Source organism: Sceloporus undulatus, chromosome 1, assembly GCF_019175285.1.
Source record: "Sceloporus undulatus isolate JIND9_A2432 ecotype Alabama chromosome 1, SceUnd_v1.1, whole genome shotgun sequence".
In the NCBI taxonomy this organism is placed as follows: Eukaryota; Metazoa; Chordata; class Lepidosauria; order Squamata; family Phrynosomatidae; genus Sceloporus; species Sceloporus undulatus.
The window spans coordinates 255,165,354-255,187,660 of NC_056522.1; the positions used below are offsets into that span (position 1 = coordinate 255,165,354).

A 22,307-nucleotide genomic window follows, 5' to 3' on the forward strand; every position below is an offset into this window, starting at 1 on the left:
TCGTTTCCGGGACCCTCTCCGATTGCTTATTCTTGGCAAATTTTCGTCAGAGAGGGCTTTGCCTGAGGAGGCTGAGAGAGTGTGACCTGCCCAAGGACACCCAGGGGGTTTCTGGAGCTGGACTGGGATTCGAGCCCCGCTCTCCAGTCCACTCAGCCTCCCTCCCAGATTTTGCAACTTCTCCGGCGCTACGGCCTCCTTCAAAGGGGACGCCCCCCTGAGACCCGGTTTTAACCCGGAAAAAAAAACCCGGAGGGGGCAGGGGGGGCCCGGGGGGGGGGCAAGGGCTGTCCTTTCCCAGCCCTGCCACCAGGGGGTCCGGGTGTGTCCTCCCGCCAAGGAGGGCAAGGCCCCAAATGGAGGACGCTCCAGGAACTAAAAGGGAGGACGAGAGCGAGCTCCTCGCAAGAGAAAGCCCTGCTCCGTCTTAGTCTGGCTCCAGATGGAGGAGGTGGAGGGAATTCCCCTGGACAGGAAGGTCGGGGTGGAGGACGGGTCCGGGGAAAGGAGGAGGATGAAAATGGAGGACGGGTCGTGGGAGCGGAGGCGCCTTGGAGTGGAGGACGGGGGCTGGAAAAGGAGGACGCTTGGAATGGAGGAAAGGGGATGGCTGGAAAAGGAGGAAGTTCGGAATGGAAGATGCGTCCTGGAAAAGGATGCAGGACGGGTGCCGGAAAAGGAGGACCCTTGGCCTGGGAACGGAGGGCGGCAGCCCTCTCTAGCTCCGGGGCAGGAGGAAGAGAGCGGGGCCCGTCGGCGGCAGCCCTCCCTCGCTCTGGGGCCCGAGGGCTCTTCCTGGGCGGGGGCTGTCCGGCTCCGGAGGCGAGGCTGGCCGGGGTGGGCGTGGTCTGGAGGGCGTGGCCGTGGGCGTGTCTGCCTGTAGGCCCCTCCCCTGCCTGCCTGCCTTCCCGGGAAAAAGGCCCCTCCGCGCGGGCGCCCGCCTCCCTTTGGCCGGGGAGCGCTTGGCGGGCGGAGCGGGGACGGAGGGTCCCTGGCCGAGCCCCGGGATGCTGCAGCCAGGCTCCGGGAAGGCGGCTGGGGGGCCCTGAGCCCCCGACTCCCCGAGGGACCCCCCCACGGGCCCCTGCCTCCCCCGGCCTTAGGACTGGGGGCTCTTCCGTGCTGCAGCCCCCTCCTCCCGCTCCTGGCACCATGCTGCTCCGCTTGGGAGCCGCCCTGGACGGTAAGCGGAGCCCCTCGGCGGGGAAGGGGAGGGGGGACGGGGATGGGGGCCGGCGGGAGGAGGGGGCCAGGCGGGGGGGTCCTGGGCCCTGAAGGGGAAGGGCCCCCTGGGACAGGACCCCCATCCCTCCTCCTGGAGCCCGCGGCTGCCTTTCCCTCCCGGCTCCTCAGCGACCTTGAGCTGGACACCCAGGAAAGGAGCGCCCACCCGACGGAGCGCTCCGGGGACTCTTCTCTCCCTTCGGGGTTTTCGGTGTTGCATCCCGACGTTGCTTGCTCCGAGATAACGGGTCTCTCTCTCCCCCCCTTTCCCTCCGTCTGGTTTCGGCGGGGATGGGAAAGGGCTCAGGGTCCATAGGAATCCAGAGTACCGCGGAGACGATGTGCGGACGAGGGCCCTCCATTGCGGCGGGATCGACCCGCTTTGGGCAGTGCGAGTCTTTTTTGGAGGGCCTCCATCACGCCACCCCCAAAAGGGAGAGGGAGAATACCTAGGGGGCGTCCTTGCCCAAAGGAATCAATCAATTTTTCCCCTCTAGGGTTGCATCCACACTGCAGAGCTCAGGGCCCCACAGCATACTCCAATTCCCAGAATTCCATAGCACTGAGCCAAAGCAATGTCAAACCGGAGTATTTCTGCAGTGTGGGTGCAGCCTATGTGAGCAGGTTTGGTCCTCAATCTCTCTCTCTCTCTCCCTCTTCCTTCCTTCCTTTCTCTTTAGCCCAGGGGTGAAAGGCCTTCTTCCCAAAGTTGGAAGAAAGTTCAGCTCCTGCAACCCCGACGGGACCCTGGGGAGGAGGAAAAGGGGGGAGAAAAAGAAGAAGCTGGTTGGAATGGCCTCCTGCCTCCGGCGGGAACCAACGGGGCAAGGCTGCTGCCCTTGGAGGGGATGCTCTGGACCCGGAGGAGGAGGTGGCACGAGGCTTATCTGGAGGGAGCAGTGGGGCAGGGCTGAATCCTTGAAGGGACAGAGGATGCCCACTTGGTCTCAGAGCTGAGAAATGGCGGGGCAACAGACAGGGCGGGCAGCTGGACCGCCTGAGGCCTCCTTGGCTTGGAGTCCAGGCGCTGGGGCAAAAGCCAGGCCTGTGGCCATCGCTGTAGCCCCAGTGCTTTGGGTGGACTTTGGAGGCCTGCCTTTCTGCTCTGCTTGTTGCCATTTATAGCCCTGGCCCCCAATGGGTTATGCAACAAGAGGCAGCTGCTTATTTTGGGGGTGTTAAATTATGGACGAAAGAGGCGTTGGGGCTTGGTTCGGCTTGCCTCCCACGTCAGCAGCCACGTCAGGGCCTGCTCCCTCTTGGCCCCTCCTGGGGGTGTTTGCCTTCTTCACCTCCCAGCCTGCCCTGCCATGGAGCTGGGGCTTCTCTTTTAACTCCCATGTGGGCTTCGAGGTGGTGCCTTGGGATCACCATAGCCCTTTCTGCCGCAGCCTGCAACCCGGCTTCGCCAATGGATTTCTTTCCCCAGGTGGACCCTCTGTACAGGTTTGGAAAACCATACTTCCCTAACCCTTCAAGAAGTGTGGGACTACAACTTCAACCAGAATATATATATGTGTGTGTGTATGTAACGGTGCCGACTGTCTTCCAATACATCTGGAGAACATTAGGGCTGGGGAAAGTGGCTATAAACGTTGGCACATGCAGGCTTGGAACAGCTGTGTGGCCAATTACAAGGATCTATCTCTGACCAGGACAATGAGAAACCCGTTCCAGGCAATCTTGAAAAGAGCACTTGAGAGAAAAAAGAGATCTATAAAGCCCTGGCTGGCAATTAGATTCAGACTCATCTGAAGCCACTGATGTGAGCCTTCCAAGGTGGCCTGTTCTCGCTCCTTCTGCAGCATGGTTTTGCACATGGGTTGGTAACTGGAGAGTCAAATGGGACCCCTCAGGAGGGCTGGCGGCTGTGCCAATGTTGCCCTTGGCGACAGTATAAAGTCCACAGAAAGGCTGTGGGATCAGGATGGAGGTAAGGCAACCTGGGTGCAGTAGCAAGAACATTATTCCTTTGAGATAGAACAAGGCTCTTGTGTTGGAATTGGGGGGAAATTCTCATCAGTGACTCACCCACAGTGCTTTTCTCCACACCCGGACCTGGCAGTATTCTGGGGAAAGAGGAGAGAGTGCTAGGATGATGAGTTCACAAGCTGGGTTACTAAGGGATGGCAACAAAGCAATTTTTTAAAAAAGAAAAGATTGAAGCCCTTTAAATTGGTTCACTTTTTGAAGATGGATCCTAAATTGTTCTGGCAGAGAAAGGTAAAAGCAACTGCTGATGGCGAAAGATTCATACAGACCTCTTCTAACCCAGGATGGATAACATGAGGGAGCAGGGATGGAAGGCTGTCTCCCTTGCTGTTTTTGTAGTCCATATCAAGCTCTGGCCTTTTGACAAATTCTCTGCTTGAAAGCAAGGTAGCCTGTGTGTGTGTGTGTGCTTTCTTCCCCTTGCTCCTTTCTATTCAGTAGTGTTGTTCCTCATGAGCTGGAAGTGTGACATGTGAGCCTGGACAAGAAAACAGTTGTTGCCCATAAAAAGTCAGAGGAAAAGTATTTTCATAGGGACTGAAAAGAGTTATTTGCTTGTCTCCTCACTGGTTTATCAAACCTCTCCACTTGGTGATTCCCCCCCCCCCAACTCTTTGAGTTATAAAAGCAGTCCGTTTAGGTGCAGAAACAATGGGCATAAAAGCTTGGGCTAGTAGCTACTAATTTCCCAAACATTTGGCGAGGCCACCATCCCAGATTAGAAGGTAGGCCACTTGTGGACTTGAGTTGCCCTGTAGTGCCTAGTTGAGGAAAGATGACCCCTAGAAATTTCCCTCCCCACAACCTCTAATAGCTTTCTTTCTTCCCCCTAAGGTGATCCTTAGCAGTTTCCCTCTCCTGCCACCAAAGCTGACTCCTTCCCACACCTCCATTCATCTGCCCTGAGTAAGCTCTCCAACCCTTGACTGTCTGTTTGCTTCCTATAAAACTGAAGAAGAGGTATTCAGGTGTGTAGCCCTTGGATGCTGAAGACCTGGAGTGAAGGGAAGGTGTTTGGGGGAGAGGAGGTGAGCTGCACCCACTTCTATTGCCAAAGACAACCTACCTGCTTTGGGCTTCTGTTGCAACTCTCCACCCCACCACCATTTCCCTCCCTCTCTTTTTCATGGAATGAGTTGTTGCTGCACTTTCCCAAGGGAGTGGTAATTCATCATAGAAATCTGGCTAAAAGCTGGGGTATAGGACACAGAGGGACTTGTACTAATAGGAGTACAAGCTAGAATTCTCTCACAAGGTTAATGAACGTTCAGTGAAATTTCCTTCTGAGGGAAGGATCAAGGGTTTTAATCTCTGAAGAGGCACATTGAGGAAGAAAATGCCTTAACTAACACATGGACACACACACGCAAACACACACACACATATGAGTCTGGTCTTGGGTGGGGATTACAGATGTTGCACATTGAAAACTGAGAACAAGGGCAACTCCAGCACTGTGCATTAGGAACAGAGGGGCAAAAGTCAAATTTGGTTTGTTTGAGTTTGAATTTTTGCACTTGGAAATTATGAATGAGACCTTTCTTGCCTTTGCTGAGAAAATCCAGTAAAGCCTCCCTCCCTCCCCTTTGCTGTGTGACAATTAGAATTTAGGATGGCGGAAGCACAGAGAGGGAGGAAGAACTCGAAAGATAAATGGGAATGGGTAATCCCTGGATTTATTGGAGAACAGTGCTGGGTATGAGATGAGTGTGAAAGTCACCCCAGGAGCTCCCCTGGAAATGTATGTGTGTGAGAGAGAGAGACAGAGACAGGAAAAAAGTGAATATGTGCGAGTTTCTGAGTAGGGAGGTCAGCAGTGTCTATAACTTGCCTGAAAGCTCCCCACCCCCAAGACAATGCAGAAAGGCCAGAGGGCTTTTATGGGGAGAGATGAGAAGCTTCCAATCCCTTCCCCTCCCCTTTCTCTGCCCATGCTCCAGCAAAAGCCACAGGCCTGAATTATGGATGAGACTCCTTGGGTTACAGCCGTTCCACCGCACCAGAGAAGAGTCCAGAGACAGAGGCAGGCAACATTAGCAGCTGCAGCGCCCTTCTCTTCCTCCCTCCCTCCCTCCCTCCCTCCCTCCCTCCTTCCACCCCACACCCTCCGCTCATGAGAATGGCTTCTTCCCTCTTGTCCCTTGAGGTAGGGCTGACCTGACTTCTGTTGGAGGAAATGGCTATTTGCTGCAAGCCACACAGGCTTCCCTTCCGCCCCGCCCCAGGCTTATGGGGATCGGCAGAGGAAGATGGTTTAATAGCAGGGTGTGGAGTGCAAGTGTGGCACCAGATTTGCATCCCAATATTCAGTACAGGAAATGGGGCGCTACAGTGGGCTGCACGAGAAGGTGTGGGGCGTGAGCGTAGGACCAGATTTTCATCCCAGTTTTCAGTAGGGGAAATAGGGCCCTATAGTGGGCTGCAAGAAAAGATGTTTGGTGTGAGTGTGGGACCAGATTTTCATCCCAATTTTCTTGTAGTGGACTGTGAGACAAGGTGTGGGGTGTGAATGTGGAACCAGATTTTCATCCCAATCTACAGTGGGGGAAGTGGGGCCCTGCATCAGATTATGAGGCAGCAACATCTTACCTTGGCGGCCATTTCCAACCAACAGGATGCCTTTTGTCCCCACATCCACACACCAAGTAGTGGTCATTCAGCCTTGCCCACCCTCTTGCCTTTGCTGACAGAGGGATCCATCGTTCCCTCATCTAACTGGGTCAGTGCAGAAGATTCCGGCTTGCAAAGGCAGGGACGTGCTGTGGAGAGCAGTTTTTGAAGGCCACAGATTGAGGCAGCTGACCTGTGGAGTGAATCTCACTTTAAAACATTCCCTCTCCTTGTCTCCCATTCCAGCAGAAAGTGGGGAGGGTCATGGCATCCAATTCAAGAGAAGGAAAAGTCAGGCAATTCTGTGCTGCTTGGGGAATCACAGCTCATAGTGCCATAGCCCAAAAGGAGTTTCATTTCTCCCCCACTCCTCCCAGTATACTTCATGTGAGACCTCTGCCCAATAGTGGGCATGCCAGGATTGAAGTAAGGGGAGTGTCATGGCTGCCTTGCTGAGAGAACCTGGGGGCTACCATTTTGTTCTCTGAGACAACTGTGGAACTGGTAGGATCCAATGGCTGTGGGTGAGGTTTCTTGTAGGACTCCTGTGTGTTTGCACAGCTTTCCTCAAGAGCCCAATGGAGCTTGGAGGGAGTGGGAAGGCAGCATAGGGCCTGAGTGGAGGTGGTGTGAACTATTGAAGCAGCATCAGCAGCTTGTGTTACTCGTTTACCACGTCACACTGCCTACGCACATGCATACAGAGGTTGGGAACTATACACGCGTACATAGGAGTGCTCACGTGAGACCATCTGTGCGCATAGGCGCATGGTGAAAGTTATGTGCCCTGCTTGCTGAGGAAAGTGTGCGCACATGCATGCCTTCTCACGTGGGATTATTTGTTGGCAGGGTTGCCAACTCTTGGTGACTTTGTGAATCTCACGATTCAGGGCTGTTTCTGCTCTTGAGGAGTGGGAGTCTTTTTGGCTTTCTTTTATTTAAATGGAAGTAAACAGTCCTTAAAAAATAAAGATAAGAGCTGGGAGATGTAGCTAGCAAAGGATCTTTTAAAAAACCAAAATTATCTGTCTTGGCTTCATCTTTTTAATATGTCTGTTTAATTGAAAGCTTTGCCTTCCAAAAACATTTAGAACATATGGGGTGTGGGTTTAGTGGGGTATACGAAAGAGGAGCACTGTCACCTAGTGGTTTGGGTGATAATACAGATGTCTCAAAATAGCCCATGTAATATCTGAATGGGGGTGGGGTGGGGTTGGCCACTGTTAGAATCTCCCTTGTTCAGTTCATGAAGTAGTTGACTACCTGTTCTTCTTTTCCAGGCTTGGCTCCCACATTCCTGCTCCTGTTGGCTTTGCCCCTGGGAGCACCCACATGTCCAATGCTTTGCACCTGCTATTTTTCTCCACCCACAGTCAGCTGCCAGGCCAATAACTTCTCCTCTGTGCCACGGGTGCTGCCACCCAATGCCCAGCGCCTCTTCCTGCAAAACAATCTAATTGGGATCCTACGGCCTGGAATGTTTGGGCCCAGCCTTATCACCCTGTGGCTCTACTCCAACAACATCTCCTCTATCCAGCCCGGCACCTTCCGCCACCTCCAGGCTCTTGAGGAGTTGGACTTGGGGGACAACCGCAATTTGCGCACTCTTGACCCGGATACTTTCCGTGGACTGGAACGGCTGCAGTCTCTGCACCTTTACCGCTGTCAGCTGAGCAGCCTTCCAACCACTATCTTCCGCAATCTCTTCAGCCTCCAATACCTCTATCTTCAAGAAAACAACTTGCTTTGTCTGCAGGTAAGTGAATGACCAGTTCAAATTTAGTGGGGAACTCAGGCTGTTCTCTGGCCCCTTAGAGGAACTGGTTCCCAGGTGGATAGTGTGGGTGGGATGACCTTCTCTTCTGGTGGTTGTCTGCATAGAATCCTTTCAATCTTTGGGAGTCTGCAGCATGTGGGAAAAGGATACTTTTAATTTTGGCTTTACAGAAAAATGTATTTGTAGCTGTGACATGAAGGAGGGGAGTGGTAGCTGATGGTTTCTTTGTTAGAAGTGTGATGAATCTACTATAGGTTTTATTCCAGAGCAGAATAATAATAAAACTATCATGGGGCTAGTGGTCAGCACTTTGGAAATCTCTTTAAAGTCTTGGATAAACCCCAGAGTGGATTTGCTGCACCTCTAATATAGCAATAGCAAGTACATTTCTATACCACTTATCAGTGCACTTAAGCACTCCCTAAGCAGTTTATAATGTGTAAGCTAATTACCCCCCAACAAACGGGGTACACATTTTAGTGACCTTGGAAGGATGCCAGGCTGAGTTGACCCAGTGGTATCAAACTCATAACCCTGTGACTGTGGGTGAGTGGCTGTTGTACTGGCATTTAACCACTGCACCACCAGGGCTCCTAGTGTGGTAACATCCGGTCACAGCTGGTTGGGAGAACAGCCTGGGAAGGAAAGGAGGGCATGGGAGCATGGAAAAAACTGCCTAGTGGAACCTGGTACAAGAAATATGGCTTGTGAATCTTGAGTGAACCTTGTGGATGGATTGGGAAAGAAATTATTGCACTTGGCAAAGCAGGGCTGTGTGGGGTGGGGGGAATGACTGTTGACAATGCTTCTCCAGATAGAAGGCTGACCATGTAAACTCTGGGGAGAGAGTAAAATGAACCCCCCATCTCTGAAGATGGGTGAAGAAGCAGTGTGGCGCTCAGCCTTTCCCCACATACTGGTTCTCCCGAAAGGCAGATGCTCAGTGCTTTGCCAGTGACTCACTTAAAAACCACATGCCTATCCGGCCCTGGGCACTGTGGCTTAAGAGGAGGGGAAACTGCAGCCTGGCCTGCAGCAGTAAAAATGGATTTACAGATCATGGCTCATTGCTTCAAGCCACATCCTTAGTAGGGAGAGGACAAAGTTTGTTGTGTGTAGGTGGGAAGGAGAGCAAGTGTCTTCCTTGTGGTGCAAGACAGCCAGAGCAAGAGTCAATAAGCTTTAAGTTTCTATCCGGGTAATAGATCCACTCAAGCACAAGGGTGGGAGCAGTGAACATCAGGCAGCAAGGAATGTTAGGCTCTGATAGCTGGGCCAAATGTATAGGGTCAATCATTTTTGCAAAGGCAGCAACTTCTTTCATGGCTTTCTCTTCTTCTTCCGTCTCTTAGGACGACCTTTTTGTGGACTTGGCTAACCTGAGCCATCTTTTCTTGCATGGCAACAAGATTTGGCAGCTCTCAGAGAATGTCTTTCGGGGCCTGTCTGGATTAGACCGCCTGTTGCTGCACAGGAACCGCCTGCACGCCATTCCAACTTGGGCCTTCCGTGACCTGGGCAAGCTCACCATTCTGTACTTGTTCAACAACAGCCTGACAACTCTCTCGGGGGAAACCCTCTCAGACTTGCCCTCCCTGGAGTTCTTACGCCTCAACAATAATCCATGGGCTTGTGACTGTCGTGCCCGCTCCCTCTGGGCCTGGTTTAGACGCACACGAGTCTCCACCTCAGATGTCATATGCTCATCCCCTGCTGAACGCAAGGGGCGTGACTTGCGTCATCTCAGTGAGGCTGTCTTTCAGGGCTGCCCTCTGGTCAGTCACCACCCGGTGGGGTTTGACTGGGGTTGTAGGCCAGAGTGGGAGAATGGAGTGGCTCACCCTCCTCCCCAACCTCACCCGCACCCACACCCGCACCCACACCCTAACACCTCATCCAATCACCTTTATGGCCTCGGGGGTTCACCCCCTGCTGATCCCTCCTCCTTCTACAGGGACGTGCCGGCCAATGACATCCGCAGTCCTAAGTATGACCCCCCCACAGAAGATGACTACTGGGGGGGCTTTGGCAATGAGGAAGGAGGCCAGTTGAAGAAAGGATGCCCAGGAACTGGCTGTTCTTCTCTGGACTCTGGAGCAGTCAGGGTTGACTTCCTGTCACTTGTCCTTCCCTGCCTACTTATGCTGTGGGGACTTCCTTGGTTTTGACAGTGGCAGGTGGCTGGTCTGCTAGCTGGCTTTGGGAACTGTGGGAGATCCAAGCAAGGATGGATTCTCCCCACCAAGCACTGAGCTGAGGCCAAAGCAATTTACCTTCACTCTACTGTAGAGTGAAGGGAGACTACATCCATTGTTGCTGCTTTCCTGGCCAACTATGTATGAGACTTCACTGAACCACTTCTGGGTGGTATCTGCTCATATTTCATGGACTTTGGCAAGGGCTCCCTTTTCTTTTTTATGTTGGGGGGGAGGGGGTTACATAACTCTCCTATTACAGGTGTCCCTTAAATGTTATTGCTTATTGGATCGGGATGGGGTTTCCCTGTTGTCTGTCTCCAAGAAAAAACAAGGATCTCTTCTGTGCATGCTACGGAACTATGGAATGGTTGGGGATCTGTTTTTCCAGGCCTCATTCTTTCTACAGGATCCTACCATGCACACAAGTGCCTGCATCATTCAGTACGATAGCATCCTTCAAGTGAAAAGAAAGAAAACAATGTTCTCTTGTAGAGCTAAAGAAATAAAATTGGAATATTGAGGCCCCCCTCTCTTGGAACTCATGCCCTTATTCAGCTATGTTTTATTTTTAATTTTGTGGGAACCCCAAGGGACCAATTCATATGATCAGCTGTGGCGATGGGAACCCTGTGCAAAGTGCCACTAGTTAAGCTAGTCTTCACTGGCAGTGAGAGTGTGTTTACTAGATCAGGTCAGCTTTTCCATCTATCCATGTCAGAAGGTGGTGGTGTCTCTTCATTAAACATTTTTAAGCAGAGGCTAGGTGACCAGATATCAGGGATGCTGTAGCAGCAGATCTCCTGGACCAGGGGACATAATCACCTTTGAGGCCTCTTCCAAGTCTGATTAAAACATTTTGGTAGCAAAAGAAGGTAAACAAGCTCATGTGAATTGGCCCTTATCATTTTTGTGGGTGTGTCTTTCTTTTGATGCCTCCATTACTCTTCCTTTTTGGAAAATAAAAAGACAATGATAGTGGATTAGACAACAATTAAATTATTTAAGTATAGCTTGGTGAACTTGGTCACTTGAGGAAATGAGCAACAGAACAGAAAGATAATCACTCAGAGAAAAATGTTGCTTAGGAAAACCCATTGTGTGTATCAGGAAACTAACTTGAGACAGTTAGCTTTCCCATTCAGAGGTGCTGTATTCTTCTCTACATGTTCGTGCTCCTAACAGGCTGCATCCGCACTGCAGAAATAATTCAGGTTGACACCACTTTAACTGTCATGGCTCAATGCTGTAGAATTCTGGGAACTGTAGTTTTGTGAGACATTTAGCCCCCTCTGTCAGAGAAGTGCCACAACAAACCACAGCTCCCAGGATTCCATAGTACCAAGCCATCTCAGTTAAATGGTATCAAATGATTATTTCTGCAGTGTGGATGCAGCCTCAGTCCACCACCTTTAGATTGCTGAAAGAGATGTTTTAAGTCATTCATGTTTTTTGGCTTATTCAAAATGACATTTATTGCAACTGATTTTACTGAGATTGAAGCTGTGGATACATGCTATTTAAATGTTGGGCTGCTGTTTAAAAGTTGGATTTACTACAGAGTCTGCACTTGACAGAGCAACACAATCAGTCCTGGCTCCCTCTTGAGATAACAAGAGTTTTTTGCAGTCTGGTTTGTGGCTCTCGTGTGAATGGGATGGTGAATCAGGGTTTAATCTAGGGTTTAAAGAAGCTGTCCAAGGTGTTGAAATCTGGTTCTAAATTGGTTCGGAAACTTGGAGAATTCTTTTAAAGCTAGCCTGAACCTGTGATGGAATTTACTACCATGCTGACATAGGATCCATTGACTGAATCTGCACCGCAGAAATAATCCAGATTGACATCATTATAACTGCCATGGCTGAATGTTATGGAATTCTGGGAATTGTGATTTTGTGAGAGCTTTAGCTTTCTTTGTCAGATAGCTCTGGTGCCACAACAAACTACAGTCCCCAAAATTCCATAGCATTCAGCCATGGCAGTTACACTGGTGTCAATCTTGATATTTCTGCAGTGTGGATGCATCAGCCACATGTTTTCTATGTAAAGGTGTAAACCCAGTTGGCTCAAATGAATGAAAAATGTTCTCAAGTGAACAGCAGTGAGAGTTTCAAAACCAAGTTAGTTCAAAATATAATTTTAAGGCTTCAATGTATGCGGCCTCTACTTTTATCTTGTTAGCCTTCAATATACGTTTTTAACAATATTCATATGCTGCCTTTCAGACAAATGTTGACACAGTAAAATTGGACAACAGATAAAACACTTGAATTCCAGTGATTTTGCTGTGCTTGAATCTGCCCTGTTCCTTGTACAGAATCTTCCTTGAAGGCCTTATTTCATGGAGATGGTACCAGCAATATCTGCACTCAGATCTCGAGGTGGTGGAGGCTTTTGGAGTTGGAAGATGGGGAATAAAACCTTTTGATGCTATTGTAGACTCAACAGACCCACAGTAGCCATGAGGAAAATCCATTACCTAGCATCAGGGCAGGATAGTAGTGTCCATGGGGGAATAGGAGCTGTACAAGGTCTAGATGGAGAACAACAATTAGGAAGAAATCTTCTAGGGTTGGCCTTATCACATCTCAAAATTTAACCGATTTATACTGGGGTCAGATGTTAGTGAACTTTAGTCTGGGAAACATAGATTAGACTGTGATGAGTATATTACTCTTTGAAGTGCTATAGGCCGCAAAGATCTAAATTCTGTTCAGTCTGGACTGTAGACCCATTGAATCTATTAGATTTCTCCATGCTTTGACTCAACATTCAACAGATGGTTCAATAGGTCTATTCTAGCTATTTGGGACTAACCTACAGGATGTCAGCCCAAATCTGTTTTAGCAGCAAAATCAACAAGCCATCCTTCCACCACAACCATGGGTGAGACCATCTACAAGAGAGAGCAGATCAGGAGGGGAGGTCCTTCCAAGGCAGATTGTTGCTGGAATTGTAGTTCCCATCAAATCTAGTTAACATAATCAGTGGCAAGAGATTATGGGAGTTGCACATCTGAACACTGAGGGAGACACATTGCTCCTGCTACAAGGGTTTCTGCAGAAATGATGAATGGGAGCAGAGCTGAAAGGATGGTGTGTTTTTTTCAGACCAACCCAAGTATTATTTCTGGTCACCTGGGAGATGCCCTTCTCAAGGACAGAAGGGGGATCCTTGCCAGTTGAAGACTGGGCACATGGTGTTGAAGATGCCAGTATTTACTACTATTTCCTTATTGAGTTTTTGTTTCCTCTTGTTCAAGGCTCATATTTGTGTCTCATATACCCAAATATTTATACAGGTTGACTATTCCCATTCTAAAGAAAATAATGTGTCACTGGTAATTCAAGTGGATTGAACATTGTTCTTAATATGGCATGTTAAATTGAGAATGTTCTGCATTGGCTTTTCTCACACAGATATATTTTTGTGGGTGGCAGGGCGGAGATTTTGCCACTTTATCCCTCTAATTATTTGCCAAAAAATGTCTTTTTGATATGCAATATGCTAAAAATTGCTTTCTCACCCTCCCCCCTTCTCCTTATCATGTTTTGGCAACAGAAAGACGTCCCAAATGTGAAAGTATTTTGTTCCTTACAATCATTTGGTTGTTGTTTTTCCATTTTCAAAATGAGCTGAAAGTATGTTTTGTAAAGATAGGAAAGATCCCTGAGCTTTCTAAAATAAAATTCAATAGAGCCCTGGTGTGTGTATGCGCATGTGTGTTCAGGGACAATGTGAAATTTGGTGGCTGGCACCAGCAATCTTGGCTTTATGGTGCTTAATATTACCCTGGGGGTTCTAAATTGTGACAGAGAGTGTTCTAGAGAGGTGTGTGCTCTCTCAAGCACTCTCTCACTCTCAATATGAGGGAAAGGGTGGGGTTGTCAGCACTTGGGGTGAAACGGCAAGCAGAGCATGTATCCTCCTAGTCCCAGCTTTCTTAATTTAACTTCACATAAGAGAGAGGATGTGAGAGCTAGAAGAGTGGGTTATTTTTAGCATCTGGAAGTCTGCTACTAGCCGGAGTTAAATGTGAAGAGTACAGGTGCAGTATGTATGCGGGTGAACAGGAAGAGGTGGTGTGTCTATGCTATGGGCTTATTCACTGAGGAGCTGAGGTGGGGACTAAGGGTTAAGTCAACTGGCAGGGTTATTGCCAAAGATTTTAGAAGCAGAAAGGTGAAGAGAACTGAACAAAGGGATGTTGAGGGTGAGGCTGGAGCACTGGCATGGACTGCCTGCCAAGATTTAGGCTGGGAGAGTGACTGGGTTATGGGGAGCTAGGGTTAATTGGCAGGGGTGCAGGGGAAGGCCAAAGCAGCTTCAAGAGTCATGCTGAGCAGTGAAAGGGGAGGAAGGTGCCATTAAATCTGCCAGCAAGACTCCAGTGGGCTCAGTCTTTCCAGGTCAGGTAATTATCCTTGTGAAATATTCATGACCCCTTATCCCAGATGCTATTTCAGAGCAGTGGAGAGGGGGGAGAGAAAAGGAGGGATGTGAGAATGAAGGCTGATGAAGATGCACCATGCGCACACTGGCTTACATTGCCTCATGAATCTACAAGTTAACACACATCTTTGTATCGACACGTGCCACCCTTTCCTTTAAATGCAGGCCACATACGGGGGTGCATGACTTCCTGTCCACAGTCAAAGTGGCAGGTGGTGGCGATGGCAGTGGCAGCAGCACTGGTTTTAAGCTGTTTTAATGGAGCAGTAGCAAGACCACAGTGTAGCTTGAGTAATCTTCACCCCACTTCCAAATCTACTACCTACCTTGCTGCTTTCATGCTGAGCTGCTGTGGAAATTGGACTAGGCTTCATACTAAAAAGCTTGGAGTTTGGCCATTGCAAAGAACAAATTCTTAAAAATAATAATAATCTGGTAACAGTGACCTCTGCTTGGGCAACATGACAGACTCAGTGTGCTCTCACTAGCAACCACAGGCTCCAGCTTCTGTGTGGCCCATCTGGTCACTGATTTTTAAACTGAAATTGCCCCCCAGTATTTGAGATGGATGGCTCACAGGTCTTACTGGAGCATCTTCACAGAGGGAATGGGACTGCTAAGAGAATTCATATAGGCTCTGGTCATCATATGGGAATTCTTGGAAGACGTTCTCAAAAAAACTAGTAACTATTTCAAGCAGGGGAAATGCTACAGTGGTTCCTGAAATGGAACTCTGCAGAGGATGCTGTGGATGTCAATTCCCCAGGAAACTCCAGCCAACATAGCTGATGATCAAGGATTCTGGGAGTGGTGAGCCACAATACCTGGAAACCCATGTTTGGAACCCACTGGTCTGGGGCATGAATTCTGTTCCTCATTTTTTCTACAGTGATTTGCATTAGGTATCACTGCCTTGGAGAGTGGTGGAGTCTCCTTCCTTGGAGGTCTTTGTCGGGGATGCTTTGATTGAGATTTCCTGCAGGGCAGAATGGGGTTGGACTGGATGGTCCTTGCGGTCTCTTCCAACGCTATGATTCTATGATCACCCTGTTAGAATTATACAAGCCATTGTTTTCCCTGTTACCATGCACAGCTGTGAGAGCTGGACAGTGAGGAAGGCAGATAAGAGGGAAATCAATTCATTTGAGATCTGGTGCTGGAGAAGAGTGCTGGGAATACTGTGGATAGTGAAAAAGACAAACCAATGGGTCTTAGCACAGATCAAGCCTGTAATCTGCCTAGAAGCCAAGAGAGAAAGTTGAGGCTGTCGTACTTTGTTCATGTCATGAGAAAGAATGATTCATTGGAAAAAGCAATAATGCTAGGAAAAGTGGAGGGATGTAGAAAGAGAGGAAGACAGTATGCTAGAAGGATAGACTCTATTAAGAATGTCCGGGTATAAATTTACAGGACGTAAGCATTGGGAAACAGGAAGTCTTGGAGATGTCTCATCCACAGGGTCGCCATGAGTCGGGATCGACTAGAGGGCAGTTAACAACAAAGATCACCCTGGGGTCATTTGGGGAATGGGAAACCTCAGGATGCCTCCCACATCCCTCTCAATTCCTGTCACTTCTGCTTGGCTGATGGAGGAGGGCTCTGCACATTTCTAATGTCCCAAGCCTACTCTGGAGTGTTGCTGTGTAAATCTGACAAGAGGGAAGGGAATATGAAATATACATATTCTGTGTGCAGTGCATGTGTGCTTGGAAGGACTGAATCCTCAGAGTTCATGTTGGGCATACTCAATAAATAATAAATAAATAAACCATTTATTTATATACCGCTTTTCCTGGAGATCAAAGCGGTTTACAGCAATTAAAATTATGACCGAAACCATAATACAATGTAAAAACAGTTAAAAATACAATTACAATCACAGTTACAATATTAACAATTCAATAAAATCATCTAAGAATAATACAGTTAGATAAAATTACCAGATAGGGGAGTACAATCTCAGAGAGAATTGGGAGGGTAGGCTTGTTGAAAGAGGTAGGTTTTTAATGCCCTTTTGAAGTTTTATCCCCATTGGTTTAAGTCACCTTTTCAAAAAGTTAGCAATGATTATACTCAAATTACAGGTGAACAGTGGGTGTTTTGCTTTTGGCTGTTGGCATCTGGCCTGACCACACATGTTCTGGACCCCTGAGACACAGATATGGCTAAAAAAGTTTGCACAACATTTCTGACCTAACGGTTGTGCATAGAGAGTTAATCCCACACCTTTGCTTCCTTCTGTGGATGGGTTCCTTCAGGTCTGGGAAACAAGCAAAGTATTCATGCAGTTTAACTATCCTTCATTCCCCACAGTTAGTATGACTGGATCCTGGGGCTGGAGAATCCTCTGTTTTCTCTGCACCTTTAAGCATGCTGAGAAAGCATGGACATGATCTGGCACGGCAGTATGAGCAGTTTCTTGGGCTTCTCAACTTTCTTTTAATGTGAGTTTTGCCTGGAGCAATCTTTAGAATCTTCTAGGGAGACTGAGGAAGTCTGGATTAGTCAAGGGTGGGGGGAAGAGCTCTCTTGCCCACCGCTGAGGCTAGCTGAAGCAGAACAAACAATGCAAAATAAGCAATCTGACAAATTTGCTTACTTTGAATCTCTCCTTCAAATTGCAGCTTGTATTATCTTGGTATAGAATTTGATTTTTGTGCAGAGGTGAAATCTACACAGTGCTGTCTGTACCATGTCACTTCTCTATAAGAGGGACCCATTCCAAACACTTCAAAGGGAAAACATATGGAGAGGGCAATTAGGGAGTCATCTGTCCATTTGGTGTTGTTCACTTTCAGTTGCCGGAAGAAAAGCAGAAAAGTATCCAAGTATGAACTCGCCTCTTCTGTGGGGTTGGCTTAATGAATATTGTACTCTGTGAATTAACTAGTCCTGCGATTTCTGTCTCTCTAATCCATCATTGTCTAATGACAATCCAGTTATAAGGCTTTACAGAGGACAATTCGACCTTCCTTTCCTCCCAAGCAGCATGTAAGTCAACGAAGGAGTTAAAACTATTGACATTTCTCTCATTTTCTAAATGAAGCTTGATGAAATGTAGATTGCAGTGCCTAACACCAGCCTGGTGGTTCAACAAGTAAAGACACCATTGCATGTTCTTCTTTTCCCCCTCCCCACTTTTCCCCCCACAAGGGCAATTTGAATCAGCCAGTAGTAATGGACCATCTTATGCATTCATCACCTTATCTCTGCCCTTCTGGGGAGGGGATGTGATGAGGAATTTGCAATGTCAACATCCCTGGGAGTGAGTTATTTCTGTGTGTTGCTGGGGGTTAAAGGCTCACTAAATTTCCTGGATCAATCAAGAGCTGCATACAAAGGACCTCTGTGTTACAGATGGAGAAGCGCCACCATGAAGAGATTGCTTAAGCAAGTCCTAGCATGGTAAGAAATTAAATGCAGCCAGGTGTTCTAGCTGTAAAGATATATTTTCCAAGCTCAATTGAGTTAGAGCAGTGTCAGTGGTCTGCATAGCCCTTTGCCAAGGGATATGCATGAGCAGTAAGCATGGAGAGCATTGAACACACTCGTACCACAATCAGGAATGATTCAAGATCCTGCCATAAAGAAATGGTTGCCCTATGAGTCAAGGGTGCAGTTCCAGTTTGAACCAGTAAACTAGGAGTGGAAGCATTTTGTCCCTCTGGTTTCTTGCATGCTTGCAGTATCATACCTACAATACAGAAAGTAAATTGAAGTTTATAGGCAATGCTTCTTTAAGTCATGGGGTAGGGACTACTTTGAAGCTGCACTCCTGCAACCTTTTGAGTGTGTTATTAATGGATCTCTATAGGCAGAAGGCACAAGGATCCAGACTGATATTGGAAGCTAAGGATCAGCCCTATGTAATACTTGGATGGGAGCCCACCAATGAATCCCATGTGCTGTAAATGGTATTTCAGATGAAAGAACTGGCAAAATCACCACTGTGTACTCCTTGCCTAAGAAAATCTTGTAAGATTCATAGAATTGCCAAAATTCAACAGGTGACTTGACATACAGAGGCAGGTCCAGTACTACCATTTGGCAAGGTGAGGCAAATGGGCAGCAGATTTTGGGTGGTATGAAAGAGAAGCATTTTTTTAGTTTTTTAATGCAACACCATTGCAGTTTATTGTCATGAATGGGAGGTGGCATTTGTAAGATCTCTGCCTTATGTGCCAAAATAAAATCATTGGCTTTGGCTACTAGGACACCATTTGGTGCTCCCACCTCAAGCAGTAAACTACTTTGGGCCTTGTGTTTCAGTAACTCAGGCCTCAGTTCAGTGTTAATGAAAAATGCACTCCCCACATGATGTTACATACCAAACAGGAAAAAAAATAGAGATGTTAGTAAGATGCCTGCATTTTGTTGTTTCTGTCCTTAGTTAAGACGGTATGGGGAGGGTATCTTTAGCAGGCTGGCCCCTCCTCCTCTGGCCGTGGGGCAATTGGGCAAAGTCCAGGAAATTTAAGGTCTATTTGCATATCGACAAGGACTCTTCTTTTGCAATCCAATATGTCTCCATTCCTGTGAGGCCAGAGGCTTCTTTGTAGGCAGAGGACAATGGATTCCTCAAGAAGTCTCCATGTTTTTGCATCAGGAACATTTTGGTAGGTATAGAGGTATGCCAATCTGGTCCAAATGTGAGAAGAAAAAAATTGAATTGCAAAAGAGGAGTCCTTGTTGATATGCAAATAGACTTTAAATTTCCTGGACTTTGCCCAATTGCCACACGGCCAGAAGAGAAGGGGCCAGCCTGCTAAACATACCCTCCCCATATCATCTTAACTAAGGACAGAAATAACAAAATGCAGACATCTTACTAACATCTCTAATTTTTCTCCTGTTTGGTATGTAACATTTTGCCTGATGAAGAAGCCAGTGAAGCTTTGAAAGCTTGCAACAAGTATATTGTTCATTTCAGTTGGCCAATAAAGGTATCACTGTTTAGTGAATTTTTGTTTGCATTTACTAAACGGCCAACACAGCTACCCCTGCATGTCCTCCACATACAGCAAAGTTTAGAGAAGGCTTTCTTTCACATCTAGTGGAGTTAACTACAGCCAAGTGACTTCTCTCTAAGGAAACAAATGACACAAATTACAGAGATCAATGCTGTGGCCCCCATTTGCAGTTATACAATATATTCCTGATACTTCTACATGTCACTCACTTGATGCACATAACAAATTCCTCATTCAGAATGGAACAGACATTCCCTTACAGAGCACAGTTGTGTTTTTGTCAGATTGATAAATCACCAATTAGGCAAAAGGTCAAGGATGCATTTCAAAGACTAGTGTGTTTAAAAAACATTTCAGAAAAATAATCAGAAAACTTAAATTTGTGGAACAGGACTCTATTTAGGCTTTACTGATTTGTTCACAAAGTTTTCTTTCCCTTAAAAAGTATATTTATCTTCAGGCAGCTCTGTGACTACCAAGTGAAACCTTCCCATCATAGTGTTTGCATGCTTTGAGGGGAAAAAATGATTTATTAGAGTTCTGCCTGTCACATAGCTCATAAAAGGCAGTGGAGCCCTTTAAGATGGCAATAGTTGGCAATCCTGTGCCCCAATCTTTCTTAAACTATTAAACTTGGATGTAAGTGAAGTTTAGGTTCAAATGTGACCAGAGCTCAGAAGAGTTATTTTTAATATACTGTATATATAAAAGTCAAATGACATAAAACAACATAACATGAATAACCACATTAAAAACACCATAAAAATGAATAACTTCCTTTCCACCAGAATTGGAATATATCTTTACTCCTTAAAGTTAGCATATTTTGAATATATTACATTATTTAGGCTATTCATATATTTCAACATTTTGAACTATAATCCCAGAATCCCCCAGGGTGAGAATTCTAGGAGTTAGAGTTCAAAGGATATTAGCTAGAATCCTGTTGAGGATTTGCATCTTTGGGAGTTAGAATTGTACTGTTTCGTAATGCCCATATCTAGTAAAGGACTGTTGTTACATACATAAGGGAGTTGGCAAAGTGACCAATGCACAATGAGATCAGTGCACAATAGTCCTGCTGTGCATTGGAACACCAGCTACAGAGTGCCAACACACATTGGTACATCCTGATGCACATTAAGACACTCTTGCCAGTGTCCCATTATGCATCTTCATAATTCACTAACAGGCTTTATTAGCACCTCTGCTACATAGCTAGGTATATGTAAAGTTATGTAATGTACAATGTGATAGATAGAGGATTCAGGCTAAGATTACCAATCTCTGACTGTCATAAAAAAAACTCTTCTTGTTCAGTCCAGTAGCTATTTTGGCAAAGGAGGGGTGGGAAGCAAGTTAATGGATCTAATTTGTCTTGTCACTCAGAGCATGGAGACAGGTAAACTGCTACATGAGACCTTGTAGGCATGGAGAGGCAGCATAAATGCAACTTTTTGAGAGGGAGCTCACTGTTGAATTAACAAGCAGGATTGTGTGACTGTTGCATCAAGGATCAAAAGAAAAAAGATAATTGTTCCAAGACTGGCAGGGCACTATTCAGAGTGTGATCGGAGTTACTTGACTGTCCTTGGCCCCTTCCTTTACTACTGCCTGACTAGAATGGACTTCTTTCCTGTTTGGAGAAGGGTGAAGGATTTCAGTAGGCAAGGGAGGGCAAAAGTTTTAGCAAAATGCTAAACAGATACATTCAAGATTCAACTGATAAAAAAAAGCAAAGGTTGAAAAGACTCTTTTGAGAGACAGCTCCTAGAATCCCACAGCTAGCATGGGGAAATTCTGGGTGTTGCAGTCCAAGCAAGGCTCTACAAAATTATGTTATTTTATTTCCCATTTGCTGTTCTCCCAATATGAGATCCAAGGCAGGCAGGCGGGCGGGCGGGCGGAAGGAAGGAAGGAAGGAAGGAAGGAAAAACCCATTATATTTGAAGAGGATTTGTGGTGGTGTCATATTTATATCTCAGGATAACTCAACTAATGTTATCATTACAGGTCAAATAGGAACTCCTTTTAGTTGTTTCAGCAAGGAGTTTATATGTTTGGCATGCTCATCCACCATGCAGGCCTATGTTTTTACAAACAGTTGTTATTTAGTGCAGAGAAACTGTTTGAAAAATCACTTGTAATTTTGGGGTTCATCAACTTTTAGAGGCCCTTGAGCAGAATGGCCTCATTGAACCCTCCTCCCTAAGTGAACTCCCCTCCTTCACGCCACAGTCCCCTTTACTCATGGCCTTGCCCTCTCCACGCTGTACAAAGAGAGAACCTAAGGGAAGTGGAAGATGCTGCTGTTTCATTCTTGTCACTGCTTGCCTGCTCAAGAAGAACAGATGCTGAGGTGATGAGAGCAAGGATGTAGACAGCAACAGGGAAGAAGGGAGCCATGGAGGGCATCCTATAATGGAGCAGGAGGAGGAGGATGAAGGATGCAGGACAGCTCAGAGGGAGGTGAGGGTCGGAAGGAAGGAAGAGGAGGAGGAGGAGGAGGATTGCCCAGAGAAATAGGGCTGTGGAGAGAAGCTGGGGATGTGGGGAAATGAATGCAGCAGGAGCAGCCTCTTTTGACAATTTATGCACATGATTTTTGGGGTGCTTGCTTTCTTCTTGCTCCTAGAACTTAAGCGCCATTATTATTGTTGTTGTTATTATTGTTTGTGTTATATGCGGGTGCTACAGTCAGAATGCCTGTGCTGCATTTCCATTTTATTCCCAACTGATTCCATGGGTCAGTTGGAACTGACAGGTCACTCTGTCTCAGCCTCAGTGGAAGGCAATGGCAAAGTGTAAGCAGAAGGAAAGGGGGCAGTTCAGGTCAGGTCAAAGGCAGGGCATGAACAGAGCTCCCATCAGGCACTTTCCTCCCTTTTTAAATAAACTATTTTTGGCAAAATGAGCGCATGTTTTGTTGTGTTTTTTCCTGAGGAATATGTGTGTGTGTGTGTGTGTGTGTGTGTGCCCTTTGCAACAGTATCCCTTTGCTGGAAGTCAGCTAATAAAAGTGAAAGGGAACAATAAAAGGGCACTTTTTTCCTTGGAGAATCCATGCTAAAATTCGAATGTTACAAT

At 47.0% G+C, this 22,307-nt stretch overlaps 1 protein-coding gene across 2 annotated transcripts; it reads left to right on the forward strand.

Annotated features, from left to right (window-relative positions):
• Window positions 1–423: 423 nt before the first annotated feature.
• Window positions 424–9,980, forward strand: RTN4RL2 (reticulon 4 receptor like 2). Of its 2 annotated transcripts, XM_042477705.1 has the most exons (4): window positions 1,071–1,183; window positions 2,654–3,157; window positions 7,107–7,582; window positions 8,956–9,980. In XM_042477705.1, the coding sequence occupies exons 2-4, from the start codon at window positions 3,067–3,069 to the stop codon at window positions 9,769–9,771; spliced, it is 1,383 nt and encodes a 460-aa protein (XP_042333639.1). In that variant the 5' UTR covers window positions 1,071–1,183; window positions 2,654–3,066; the 3' UTR covers window positions 9,772–9,980. The 2 variants fall into 2 exon arrangements, with proteins under 2 accessions (XP_042333638.1, XP_042333639.1); XM_042477704.1 differs by lacking the exon at window positions 2,654–3,157 and having other exon boundaries at window positions 424–1,183.
• Window positions 9,981–22,307: the final 12,327 nt, after the last annotated feature.